The following is a 14778-nucleotide window of genomic DNA, read 5'->3' as shown; positions in this document are numbered from 1 at the left end:
TTTCTATCTTGCTTTATAAAAGTGAAATTCAGCTCATGTAATATCTTCCATCATCGAGTTCTTCTTAATTCAGGAAAAAAAACTGTCTTCACGAATAACTGACAAAACTTTAATGTAGGTATTTCGTTTTTTATGTAAAAAGAGTGTACTGTTCTCCTAATAGAATTCTTCACTTCTTCATCGATAACCAAACACTTTCTACCAGTGGATACTTTTGGCTCGAAAAAGTTGTTGTTTTCCTTGAGTTCCTTGAGAATTATAAAAATTGTCGATCTATTGACACCGGTCATACTCGCGCATTTTTGCACTACCTTAATTTTTATTTCGGGCGGATATTATATTCTTAAAGAAATATATACATTCGTAACAAATGTTTTTCATTTATATATAATTTCGGACGCTTCACGATTCCCGAACAACTAGCTTCCATGTTGTATAGCTGTTTATTCACCGCGCTCTCGAAGTAAACTGAAGAATATCACGAATAACCCCGCTAAAAAGCCAAGTCGATCTTATTGATAGATGCGATGTGTTTGTTGACAGTATAATTCAAAGGAATATCTATTTAAAACGCCTTCAAAAAAACAATGTTTTTTCAAATCCCCTTCAACTAAATACCTATTTGTTGGAGAATGTATTGGTTACTACTGGACATATTTTAACATTTGTCATAGTAGATTTGTTATTTTGTTTGTTATGAATGATATTTTTCAAGAAGAAATATTGTATATAAATTCATTTATTCAATTGGTTGGGAGTAAATAATTTGAAAGCAGTACGCCTATGGCACTAATTTTTATGTTCCGTGCCTCAAGGCGCATTTTCTGATGTAAACAAATTTGTATTTTTTCAAACAGTGGCATCCCTTCTGGTTTCGCATTGAATATTTTTGGGGAAAAAGTACTACGCCAATGCCTTGTTTTCAAAATAAAATCATTTTTAAAATACTCGATTTATTTTTGTACAACGCATGATTTTCACTCAAAAAAATAAAAATCGACAGAAAGCAAATTAGGAAATTAGATCAATTCTAAAATGGATGAAAATCTGAAAATTGCTTCATAACGCATTACCAATTCCCTAATAATATTTGAAAACATAATCTGCAGAAAAATAAATTTTTCACAAATACGAGTTTTATTTTATTTTGTGACAGTGAGTCTAAACGAATATCACAAATTTGTTAATTAGTAATAATACCAAAACTGATTATAAAAATTGTTGGAAGTGGCCACCTGCACTTAGTATGCATGCTTCCGCCCTTCTACGCATGGAATTACACACCCGTTCAAATATTCCCGGCGTATTTCGTATAGTTTCACACGAGGCAACTATTCGCTCTCTTAAATCTTCTAAATTATTAACGGGAGTTTTATACACAAGAGTTTTAAGGTGACTCCATAAAAAAAATCTAAACTGTTGAGATCGGAGGATCTTGCTGGCCATTGCTGAGGTCCTCCGCGACCTATCCAACGATTAAGATGAACTGTATTTAAATGGTTTCGGACAATTACACTGAAATGAGCAGGGGCGCCATCGTGCATGTACCATATTCGATTCCTTAACGCAAGTGGCACATCTTCCAATAACCCAGGTGAGTCTTCTTCGAGAAAATGCAAATAAGAACGACCATCAAGGCGTCCTGGTAGAAAAAATGGGCCTATTAGATGATCACCTATAATTCCTGCCCATACATTAACCGAAAATTGGTGTTGGAAATGGGTTTCGGTTATTGCATGGGGATTTTCTTCAGCCCACACATGAATGTTATGGAAATTTTGAATGGCATTCCGAGAAAAATTTGCTTCGTCTGTGAACAAAATTTGTGTCTCAAACTGCGGATTTAATGCAATACTTTGTAGATACCACTGATTGAAGTTCACACGCTGTGGAAAATCTCTGGGGAGTAATGCCTGCACTCTAGAAATATGGTATGGGTATAACAAAAAATCAACCAAAATACGCCAAACAATTTGATGACAAATATCCAGAGTTCTAGCGATCTTCCTCGTACTCGTCTCAGGATGTTCCTCAATTTCTTGCAGCACCGCTTCCTCAATTTCAGGAGTTCTTACTACACGAGGTCTACCTTCCGGACTCCCTTTCTTGAAACTACCAGTTTCCCCAAGTCGACGATGAATATTTGAAAAGGTTCGGCTATCTGGTAAGGCACGATTAGGATATCTTTCCTGATAAATGCGTCTGGCTTCTGTTGCATTACCATCGACAAGGCCATATACGTAATGCATTTGCGCCATTTCCGCATTTGTATAATTTACCATATTTACTGATATTCAGAAAAACAGCGGACTACCAAAATAACTTCAATAACACTTCAAAATCAATCAAAACGCGCTGTGACAGTTTTTAACACCAACACCTTACTTTAAACCAACATCAATATTAGCTATTGACGTTTGTACATACAGAGAATTCGTTTTTTATTGCTATGGTGGGTACGCTGTTTTTTCTGCTTTTAATCTTTGAAAGAAATCACATATCGACAAACTCCATATTTCCAAGAGGTGCAGTAAATAAATTCTGCTACACGTCATTTATTCCAGGATAACTAAATTTATGTTTTCATAAATTATTAAGCGGTACTGCGTTATGACGTAATTTTAATTGAGAACAGTGCATCTGACAACAAACAAATACCTTTTAGATCCTCAATTATTTTGCAACAAATCTGATCTCTTAGTTTGCTTTCAGTCGATGCACGATACCGCATCAGAATTTTAAGGAATTTATCCTTAAGTAAAGCGATTTTTAATTTTTTGAGCGGAAACCATGCGTCGGACAAAGAAAACTCAGCAAATCAAATGTACTCAAAAAGTATGGAGATTTTAAAAATAATTTTTAATTCAAGATAAAGCAGTGGCGTAGTATTTTTTTCGCCAAAAATATACATTTCAAAACTCGTACGTACGCCACTGGCAGAGAAAATTAAGAAAATTGTACATCAGAAAATGCGCCTTGAGGCATGGAATATATGTACCAAATATGCCAAAGATGTCTACAAAATTATCGAAGTTATTATTAAAAAACTGATTATTTTTGAAAACTTTGCCACCCTGTATCTCAAAAGTTAAGGCGTTTAGGAGATACGTCCATAGGACGTTTTTTCCTTAAAATGGGTCTAAGAATTACCTCCTTAAATATTAACATGTGTTTAAGGAACACCCTGTATATATGTTATAAATAAATCAGTAAATTATTTTGTGATTAGTTAAATATTGTTGGAAATAAATTTGTTTGAGACAGTTAATTCATTAATTTGTTGCAATATAGTTATATTATGACTGAACAAATGACAAATATATTTCAATTATTTTATAATCTAAAAATGAAACTGTTTACCATTATGGATACGTTACCCTATTCTGAATGATCTTCACTCCCATCACCGAATTTGTAAAATCAATCTGAACGTTATCAAATAGAATCTCCTCGAACTGCGTCAAATTTCCAGGCGACCCCTTGTACTCCAACTGCCAATCATTACTCTTCTGCGATGCTTTCACGTACACTTCTACTCTATACTGTCGCACCAGCAATAACTCCCTAACGAAACTTTCGAATTTGGATTTATTGAAACAGACATAGCCTAATTTTGGACTGTCGCCCATATATTTGATGGCAACCGAGAGGAAATCGGCTGCAACGGTAACATCCTCGCCGTGGACGGTATAGTAGTCAGTGCGATGAAAGAACCGAATTGTTGATGGAGACTTCTGAAAAAAGAAATGGTACATATTAGAAAAATACGTTCAAAAAGTTTGTTACATGACATATAAATTCAATTGAAACACCTTCACGATACTGTTTTTGCGCGAGTGTGAGCAAACGCGGCACTCACCTCGCACACATCTTTCTCATGTTCAAATTTTCAGATAATATACGGTGTACCGTATATAATTTTGGAAAATTAATTTTACGTCTGATGCTTTCTTTCAATTTTTCACAAATCAACTCGATTGGATTGAAAACACAAAAATAGGGGGAGAGTCTTAGTGTGGTGTGCCCATACTTTTCAGCAATACTCTCAAGGGCAAACATTTTTTTCAAATGTTTTTGTCTGTGAAACTTCAATTAGTTGGTTTTTGGTATAGTAATCTTCAAAATACAAATCTTTGTTTCAATTTTCCCCAAATCAAGTCGATGGGATTGAAAACACAAAAATAGGGGGGAAGTCTCAATATGGTATGTCCATACTTTTCAGCAATAGTCTCAAGGGCATACACTTTTTCAAATGTTTTTGTCTGTAAAACTTCAAGTAGTTGGTTTTTGGTATAGTTATCTTCAAAATACAAATTGTTATCCATTGAAAAACTTTGTATTTCATCTTTCCTCGAATTTTTATTCGGTACTTTGATGAGCTGTCGCAAATGATAGGAAGCGCTGTCAAAAACTATTACACTATTCGCATCCAAATTTGGGATCAATGTGTTTTCAAATCATTCCTCAAAAATATTAGCTTCCATGTCAACATTGCAGTCCTCAAGTTTTTTCCACGTAATTTCAAAGAACTCGGCACCCATCCTTGGCTCCCTCCGCAATGACTAGTCGCAATCCTTTGTTTGCAGGCATGTTAGGCATACACATTGTCAAACCATCAGTCCACCCTTTCGTAACTGTGTCGTGAATGTCATACCAAGATTCGTCAAAATAGAAAATTTGCTGTTGTTCTTGTCTACATTTGTTACGCAACCCCACTATTCTTCTGCTTTCCGTAACTGGTTGACGTTTGTTTATTATTTTAAATCTAAATCCTAGTTTCTTCATCCAATTCTGATGAGTTTTGTCATTTTTTAACAATTTCAATACTCAAGTCGCGATCAGTTCCTGAACTGAACATTGATGACCCGACGGCGATAACCATCTCCGTATTCCCCGATTTCTATTCGTCATCGAAACATGATTTCAAATTTAATTTTATGACTCTTCAGCCAGTCATAAAACTCGGTTAGTAAAAATTATCCAATACAAACCGCCAATTCTACAGTCCACGTGGACTTAGTTCGTAGCTGGTTCACTTTCATGTATTGGTTTTTTTGGCCTTTGAGAGTGCCGCCAACTTTAAGTGTGCACAATATCCTTTACTTCGACTATACCTATCAACAACATTCCGATTAGAGTGGAAAATGTGGAAGACTTGAGAAATCGAATAATTGCTGACTGTAACGCCAGTGTTTGTCAATCTGTGGGTCGCGACCCCTAAGGGGGTCGCGGAGCCTTACTAGGGGGGTCGCCGGCAAAAGATAAAAAGGGAAGGTTCTACATGGTTCAGTACAGTAAAACAAAATTATAGTGTGAAGGATGAGCTTGTTTATTTAAAAAAAAAATCAAATCGTGGTGCTATTTTTGAAATATTTACAATCAAATCGTTTTCTAATTGAAGCCTATTTCTTTTTTTAGATTTAATTTCTACCATTGAAGAGAACGTCAGTTCACATAAGTATGAAGTGGCGAATTGCACTAATAATTTTAGAGCTTCCTTTGCCAGCTCAGGATATTCTTGTTTCCTTTTCGTCCTAAACACGTCAACAGTTTGTGAACAAAATTCCATTTTAAGCATCCCGTCAGCAGCTAAAGCTATAAGATTTCCTTTCACATTTGTTGTCAGATCAGTCAGTTCTGTTGACTTATCCAAGAAACGGTTTAGAATCCATCTGCGCCCGTTGTCAGCTTCAGAGTGCAAGTCTGGAAAGTATGTTAATAGTTTTTCTTGCAGATTATGTAAGCTCTGTATCATGAAGGGAATGTGACTTCCGACTAGAAGCGATTGATCTGTTGCATTATCTTTAATAGTTTTCTGAAGACATGGAAATGACTCAAATATACTGTTTTGCAGAGAGGTTAACCATAAATGAAGTTTTACATGAAATGCTTTCACTTTATCTTTAGCTGTTAAAATATTTTCATGTCTACCTTGGAGATTCTTATTCAAATTATTGAGATGATTTAAAAAATCTGCCAGAAATGATAATTTCAAGAGCCAAACAGGGTCAGAAAAGTGATTAGCATATTCAGATTTGGCATCTTCTAAGAACATTAGCAATTCAGCTTGAAGTTCCAGAACTCCTTTCCTTTGGATAGCCACCTGACCTCTGTGTGATAAAGAAGATTGTGATGAAGCGCACGAAGAATTCGAAATAGTCGTGTTTGTAAGGCCTTACCCTTGATAGAATTCAAAATTCTGATGACCTCTTTAAGCAAGTCATTTAAATCAGAAGTTAAAACCTTAGCAGCTAGAGCTTGTCGATGAAGAAAACAGTGTGTCCATGATACGTTTGGCATTATTGATTTTAATTTTGCAACAAGTCCGCTATTTTTTCCAGACATACTTTTAGCACCATCTCTGCAAATAGCGACACATTTTTTCCAATCAATGTCATAGTCGCAAGTACTTTTTAAAAACATATCGTACAAACACTGTCCAGAAGTGTTTGCTGGAAGCGGTTTGCAAAATAATATTTCTTCCTCGATACTGTCATCTGCTTCATATCTCACAAACATTACAAACTGAGCACAATCTGAAACATCAGTAGATTCGTCAAACTGTAAAGCAAAATGTGGGCTCTTCTTTAATTTTTCAACTACTTGGTCTCGAATGTCATTGGCCATATCTTCTATTCTGTGTGAAATTGTATTATCAGAAAGAGGTATACTTTTCAACTTATTTGCCTCCTGCTTGCTGACTATAATTTCAACCATATCTAGAGCTGCTGGCAAAATAAGATTTTCGGCAATTGTATGTGGCTTCCCTGCTTTAACGATGCGATAGGCAACTTTATAGCTAGCCAATAATGATGATTCGTTGACACTAGATTTCTAAAAACAAACAAAATAAAATAAATAAATTTTTGACAAATTAAAAAATTGCATTCCAAAATTAATACAGAAACACTAAAAACTACAAAAATTTAAATAAACTCGGCTTGAGTTCGAACGCTTAAGCGCTGACTTTAATATTACTACAACACTATGTGAAAGCTATTTTTTTACCTGAATCATAGTAGTAGTAGTAGTATATATTTGGTGCTAATACAAAGTTTACACAGGCCATAACAGATATTGCTTATCTATAAATACAAAATATAAAATATTCAGATAACTTGAATGGTTAAATGGACAATTACTATAGATATACATACATTTGTGCATATAAAACAAACTAACTATGAAATAGAAATATAAAACAAGTTAAAATATATATGATTAAGTGGTATTACATGTCTCGAAAACCATCACTAAAATATTCATCTAAGGAATAAAAAGCTTTTTTAATTAAAAAATTTTTGATTCTGTATTTGAACTCCTTCAAAGGTAGATTTTTGATATTTTGGGGAAGCGAATTATACATTTTTGGAGCATAATAATTTACGCCAGTTCTGGTTCTGTTGACTCTATGGTTCTGGAGATACAGATTTGAATTATTTCGAGTGTTATAACTGTGGATTGCATCATGTGTAGTATAACCTCTTATATATGTTTTTTAACATGTAGCAGGCATTGCAATATATATAATGATGGTAGTGTAAGTATTTTATTATTTATGAAGCTACTTCTACAGTCTTGCCTGTAAGAAAGGTTATCAAGAATTCTAATTGCTCTTCTCTGGATGCCAAATGAATCTGATGCATTGGGCACATGGCCCCAGACAAGTACTGAATACGATATGTGAGATTGAATAATCCCATGGAAAGCTGTTTTCAGAACTGGTTTTGATACCGCTTTTTGTAAGTTCCTCAGGAAATAAGTATTTTTGGATATTTTGACTATAAGTCTATCAATATTTACATTCCAAGTCAATTTGGGGTCAATATATACACCTAGAAACCTTACATATTCAGGGTTACTGATATCTGGCACTTCGCGCAACGAAAAAATGACTGTTTGGCTCTTATCTTCATTAAGTTTAAGATTATTTACGGCAAACCACTCACTGACATTTGTCAGAGTATCCTCGAATGTAGTACGCAAAGTATCAATATTATTTCCAGAAATTAATACAGTTGTATCATCAGCAAACAGCACGAAGTTAGCACTTGTGTCACTAAATCTTATATCATTGAAGTAAATCAAGAAAAGGATCGGTCCCAATATCGACCCCTGGGGAACTCCATACTCAATAGGAAGTAAGCTAGTAAATTTGCCATTCAAGTAAACAGCTTGCTGTCTGTCGTCCAGATAAGACTTCATCAGTTTAAGACTGCCTGTAGATATTTTATAATATTGAAGTTTTGAGAGCAAAACTTTAGGGCAAACACAATCGAACGCCTTACTTAAGTCACAAAAAAATGACACTGTGAATCCGCCGGATTCAAAACTATCAGTTATAGTCTCAACAAGTGAATTTATAGCCATTGTTGTTGAGTGTTGGGATCGAAAACCGAACTGTATAGTAAATAAATTATGTTGTTCAAAGTGATGAGTTAAAGGTATTTTCAGCAGTATTTCGAATATTTTGGCAAAATAAGGTATGATAGAGATAGGTCGATTATTTGATATCAGATTTGTTGCGCCACCTTTATGTATAGGAATTACACAACTCAATTTGAGACAAGTAGGAAAAGTTCCTTCTTTCACACACTCATTGTATAGGTTAGTAAGGGGGTACACTATGTCATTAGCAATGCATTTGATAATTTTGGTATTGAAACCATATATGTCCTTTGTCTGTTTGTTTTTTGAAGTGAATATGGCATCCCTTACCTCTATGTATGTGAATTCCACAAAGCTCAACATTTGAATATGGTTGACATTGACATTTTCAAGAAAGTCAGTAGCAGATTTATTGAATTTCTGTTGTGACAGATTGTTAACAGAATGTTTTGCTACATTACTGAAATATTCATTGAAATCTTCTCCTGTGAAACTATTTGAATTTACATTAGATTTACTTTCTCTATGTCTGTTAATGAGTTGCCACATAGCTCTAGGTTCATTAACACTATTCCTTATGTAGTTATCATTGGCTTGTATTTTTGCATGTGAGAGGGCTTGTCTATATTTCATTCTGTAATTATCTATCAAGTTTTTCAGCTCTGGTCGGTCAGTTTGGCGGTAAGCATCAATCATGAAATTCAGAGTTTCGCGCATGTCACGTAATTTGTTGTGGAACCAATTTAAATGTGGTTTGGTGCTTTTGACCCGCTTTGTTTTTAGCGGAAAAGAGATTTCAATGGCTCTAACTAGCATATCTATAAAATGATCAAATTTTTCATTTATTGTCAACAAGTGGTCAGAAATGAAGTCCCACTTGATATTTTTCACATGATTATTCAACCTCAGCAAACCTGACTCAGTAATTGGTCTTAAAGTAATAAAGTCTGTCGCGTTCATCTTGTTTTTTGGAAATTTGATGTTGATAACAGTACTCATATGATCGGACAGCGATAGATCTTATACATCAGTGGTGTAGTTATTTTGGAATATATTGGTGATGATATTGTCAAGACATGCATTTCCCCTTGTGTTTTGTTTTATTGTATTTTGTTCTCCTGTCATTAGTATTAAATTTAAGATTAAAGTCGCCGTTAATTATGATATTATATTCTGTTTTTGAAAGTCGTTCCAACACTTTAATCATCACATTTACAAAGATATCAAAATCACCCAGAGGGGAACGATAAATAGTAAGAAGCAGTATATTGTGCTTACTAGATTCAAGAGCACATATTTCACAATTTATTTCTGTTGATAATTGATCTATTTCTTCGACTGCCTTATAGAGAACAGAACCAGAACTATCTTGTTTTACCAGTATGATAACTCCACCGTGACTACGGTTCTTCCTGCAAAATATATTAGCAACTGAATAATGCTCAAATACAAATCCACAAAATTCTTCCATTTTCATCCAGTGTTCCGTCAAACATATATAGTCATATTGAAGACTAAGAGATTCCAATTCTACTAGTTTATTCCTTAAACACTGGATGTTAAGTTGTAGAACAGAATAAAATTCATGATTGTCGTGGCTTTCATTTCTTGGCTTGCCTATGCAAGTATCAGGAATCATATTGTTAATTGAATTAAAATGGTCATTTCCATCCTTCATATGTTTCATCAGTTCTTCAAAGTTTGTTGGTCCAGATAAGGGTATAAAAAATGTTTTTGTTGATTCTTCTCGTTACCAGTGGTTTTTGGTTTATTGATTTGATCATAACTTGTTTGGTGATCCGTAGATTGGGTCATGTTCATAAAATTCACTTGGATATGTTTCAGGAGAGCTTTAGCCAAATACCGCTTTCCAATGTTATTTAGGCTATACCCATTTTGATGGTAATTTGTACTTCTTAACATAGTATTTTGCTGCTGGTTAAGAGCTTTCAACTTTCGTTCAAAGAAATCCAACGGCTTATCAGCTTCTTTTTGATGCTTGGTTGTGAGATGTCGTATAAGCTTTGACGGTTTCATACTCTCACGTGACACATCGCCACAAATTACACATTGAGGTTTACTATTTAGGACTGTAAACCCGTATTTCAAGTAATTGTCATCATATTGTCTATTTTTTTTTTTCGGGTGTGATCCACCTCCACCACTGGCACTCGTACCAGATGTTGAAGGCTGCGATCTTTTAAGAAACTTATACATTTTGAAGCGCGCGTAGGAAGTAAAAATGGAAAACAATCACGTTCGTACTGATCGGTGACGTAATTTACTGTAATTTACTGTACATTTATGTTTTATTCTAATAAATAAAGAAATAAAGGAAGTCATAAATTTAGTCTATAATTATTTGACATTTTTTTGTCTTTCTATTGCCCAAGGGGGTAGTCGGGATTTTTCAGCCTGGAAAGTGGTCGTATATTTAAAAAGTTTAAAAAACAAAGCGCCCTATCAAAAATCATCAAAGGAAAAATATCCTTAGAATACTTCAACGAATAGTCACCCTGTAGTTAGAACAGACGATGCGCGACCTCCGTCATACGTTATCAGTGACTTCGAAACCATTCTGTTTGCATCATTTATTATTTTCACAGAAAATAATTAACCTATATCTTGACGAAGATTATAGGAATGGTTATCGAATGCAGTTGGATGTGTTTGTGAAATGTTATCTCTTCCATTCAAAATCAATAGGCCAAGGTTGGAATTCTTTGAAATAGTTTCGATTTGAGAAGTGAATGAGTGTGAAAAAAGTGTTGAAAATAAACTTGAAGAGGAGCCTGAAGGAGTCGGAAAGAAATTTGAAATAGTTAGTTTTATGATCAATATCTTCAAAAGTTCTGCTTTCACAGTGTTATCCTCGAATGATATACTTTTCAAACGCATCCAGTCTTGAATTACAGCTTTCTTTGTGACTGTAGTACGATTTTTTCAGGTTTTCTGGAAAGGTATAAGGCGTTGTCCAAAACAATTGTACAATTCTCTTTTGGTTTCCGAATTATGTTCCTAAACCAATTAGCCCGGGATTCCTCGCCCTTTTTCGTTATTTTTTACTAACAAGATAATTTTCCGTGAGTAGCTTCATTTTGACGAGACGCCCAGTATTTGCCAGTACAAAAATTTCGTAAGTAGTAGCTAACAAGGGTAATAGGAACGTAATTTGTCGATTTGGCGGTTGTCAAAAAATTCATTACTAATTTTTTTTTCATATAATTCTGAAAATAATTATCTGAATTAACCGAAAAAATATTTGTCCTACAAAATGATCGATTTGATCAAAGAGATCTCCCCTTTGCAACATGTATTATTTACAAAGACATGAAATATAATTACTAACCAGCTGAATTTCATTTGGTCAGTTACTTATTTTTTTTTTTTTTTGAGGAGTGCCTAGAAGATGACAGTACTACCAACTGTCGAAAGCGCTCGCAGATAATTAATAGAAGATATAAAGCTTCAAATCCTTTTTGTAAAATTTATTATTGAAATTATATAATTGAACACCCACATTGTCCTACAAATTGCGTGGTACGTTTTTCTGGTCTGACACTCCAAAGTTGTAGTACAAATACCAGATGTAAAAATAATTACTATCAAGTTGAGTTTTCGTTTCGTTTCAATGAGACGCCCAACAGTTTCCTTCACGAAAATGCTCGATTGTGGTAACTAAGAGGAGGAGCAAGTATATAATATGTTGGTTTGACGATATTAAAAAATGTATTACTAACTGTTTTTTTTTTTTAATTCTAAAAATATGTATTGATATTAGCCGAAAAATCACCACCAGTATGCTTATCAAACCGGCAAATCGACAGACAACCTAGTAGAAATAATTTCCCAATACTTTGACAACAAAGAGATTATGGGAAACAAAGTTTTTGGCTTTCTACTACTCCATATGATACAAAAAAATGGATGAGATAATCTTCCAAAGAAAGGAAGGAAGTAATCAATTTGAAAATAAGTAACTCTATACATGGATGTGTAGATCATGCAAAGAAGTAACTTTCAGACACAAACTGAAAGAAAGTCCTCCTGAAACAGCTACTTTCATATAAACATTGAATTACACGAAAGAAAAAATTTTTTTTCGAAACAAATACTTCTATATGAAAACTGTGATAATCCCCTTCACCAGGAGGAGAACATTGTTCGATTTAACGCCACTTTCCCTCAATGGTGAGGTAATTCCATTTGGAACGGAGGTGACATATATCAGCATTAGCCTTGATGAAAAACGCACCTGAAATGCTCACTAGGAAAAAGTTTTACACCTATGACTCACAACAAATCATTCGACATGTCCCTATGGACATGTCGAATTTAAGAAAGGGCCACAAATAATGTGATTCGAAAACTTTCAAGACGGATACGATAATAGTCCCTATTAAATCGAATAATATTGACTTTATTCACAGAACAGATAGCGGTATATAACACAAAACATAAATACGTTTAGAAATATTGGTATATGAATAAAGCGGTAAACGATAAGTACCAAGGTACTTGTTTCAATAAACAAGGCACACATCTGAAAATTAAATTCAAATATATAGAGTATAACTATAATATAAATATAATATAAAAATGACAATAATATATGAGTATGATATCAATATAACAATGAAAAAAGTATTATATCTATTGAGTACCTAATTAAGCTCAGTCTTAGAGGTTTCGTTAAGTTCAGGTAAGTGTTTGAAGTCTTGATTCAACAATTGTTGAACAAAATTTCTGTCGTGTTTTAGTATATGACTTCAGTTTCTATTAAATAATGGATTATTAGTATTATTTGTTCAAATTGTTTCGAGTAAAGAACTATAAAATATCAGCTCGTTGAGAAATTGACTTTTTAGGATTCGGAAATAGCTTCGATTTCGTATATTTAATTCGTGCTCATAAGTTGATAATTCTGGTCCCAAACAAATCCATTGGGTTTATGTGATGATTGTCAGACCAATGATCACTCATGATGTAATTGCCTGGTGGCCGAACGCTTTACAGAAAACGGCCTAGGTGAAGCTCTCTGGCTTACAGAGACAGGCTTCTCTCGCCATCAGTGGTGCCATCAGTACCACACCGTCAGAGGCCAAGGAGATCCTTCTAGATCTACCTCCTCTCCGCATTTTTCTGGAAAGAGAGGCTAGATGGACTACATATAGACTTGTGCACATTGCCAATTGCAGAAATCAATTTGATGCAGAGTGCTACGGAATGTTGGTTGACACTGGAAGTCACAACATCCTGGAAATTACCTCTGACTTTGTGCCTCCAACTGTCAACTACGAGTTGCCTTATAAAGTACTGTTCCCAAGTAGAGAGGACTGGATCCTCCGGAAGAAGGAAATTTTGAGAGCAGATAGTTGTTGGTTTACAGATGGATCAAAAACACCAGATTCTGGTGCAGGTGTTTTCAGTCGCAGACCCAGGACAGATATATCAACCGGCCTAGGAACCTATGCGACTGTATTTCAAGCGGAAATATACGCCATTGAATTGTGTGCGGAGAGACTGAAAGAATCCAACCTCATAAACAAGTCAATAAAAATATTCTCGGGCAGTCAAGCGGCGTTGGAAGCTCTTGGCTTCTACCGAGCAACGTCTAAATTGGCAGCAAATTGCCAAAAACCACTCTCCTCAATAGGAAAACTAAACAGATTGTCTCTGGTCTGGATTCCTGGCCATACTGGCCTGGATGGCAATGAGGCTGCTGACTCCCCCGCAAAGGAGGGTGCAGCAAGCAGCTTCATCGGACCAGAACCTGTCATTGGCATCCCTTTAGGCTTTGCCAAACAAAGATTGAACACCTGGATGGCAAGAAGATGTATGGACTTCTGGCAGAATCTTCCAGGATTGGCTCACTCCAAGGCGTTTATTCACCCTTCGAAGCTTGATACCAAACAGTTGTTGGACTACAGTAGGGATGAGCTACGCTGTCTAACAGGTCTTCTTACAGGTCACTGTCATTTGAATCATCATATGCAGGGACTCGGACTGTTGGAAGACAGTGTGTGACTAGCTAATTGACTAGCTGAGTGACGAGCTAATTCATGAATTGAAATTTTATCCACTAGTGTGTAGGGGTATTTGATATTCTCTACCCTTATTCCATATTTGAGTATTTCGCAATATTATTTAGCTCTTTTAGTTGTTGGCATATTTTTATACAACCATCTGTAAACTAAATATTTTTCTCAATATCAAATAGGTGGTCACAATGTTCATATTTCTTGCGCCGCCGGAATAATCATATTAATGAGAACTGCGTGAATAGCAATAAAGTGACAGAAACTAATGAATTATCATTGACTTATTGTGTCAAGAACATCTTCGAAGAAAAATATCAATTAAGAAGTGTATACTATAAACATTGTTCAT

General features: G+C 34.9%; 1 protein-coding gene across 1 annotated transcript in view; it reads right to left on the bottom strand.

The window, feature by feature from the left end:
- The window catches only part of spel1 (DNA mismatch repair protein spel1), a 127112-nt gene that overhangs the window by 25060 nt on the left and 87274 nt on the right, over positions 1–14778 (bottom strand). Inside the window, exon 3 of the mRNA XM_023161522.2 lies at positions 3378–3734. Coding sequence (XP_023017290.2) covers positions 3378–3734 — 357 coding nt within the window. The remainder of the gene's footprint in view (positions 1–3377; positions 3735–14778) is intronic.

The sequence above is a fragment of the Leptinotarsa decemlineata genome, unplaced genomic scaffold, assembly GCF_025532065.1.
Source record: "Leptinotarsa decemlineata unplaced genomic scaffold, Ldec_3_MD MMD2_tig00026374_RagTag_RagTag, whole genome shotgun sequence".
Lineage (NCBI taxonomy): Eukaryota > Metazoa > Arthropoda > Insecta > Coleoptera > Chrysomelidae > Leptinotarsa > Leptinotarsa decemlineata.
The sequence above is the reverse complement of the archived record's forward strand: the minus strand, read 5'-3'. Positions and strand labels throughout refer to the sequence as shown.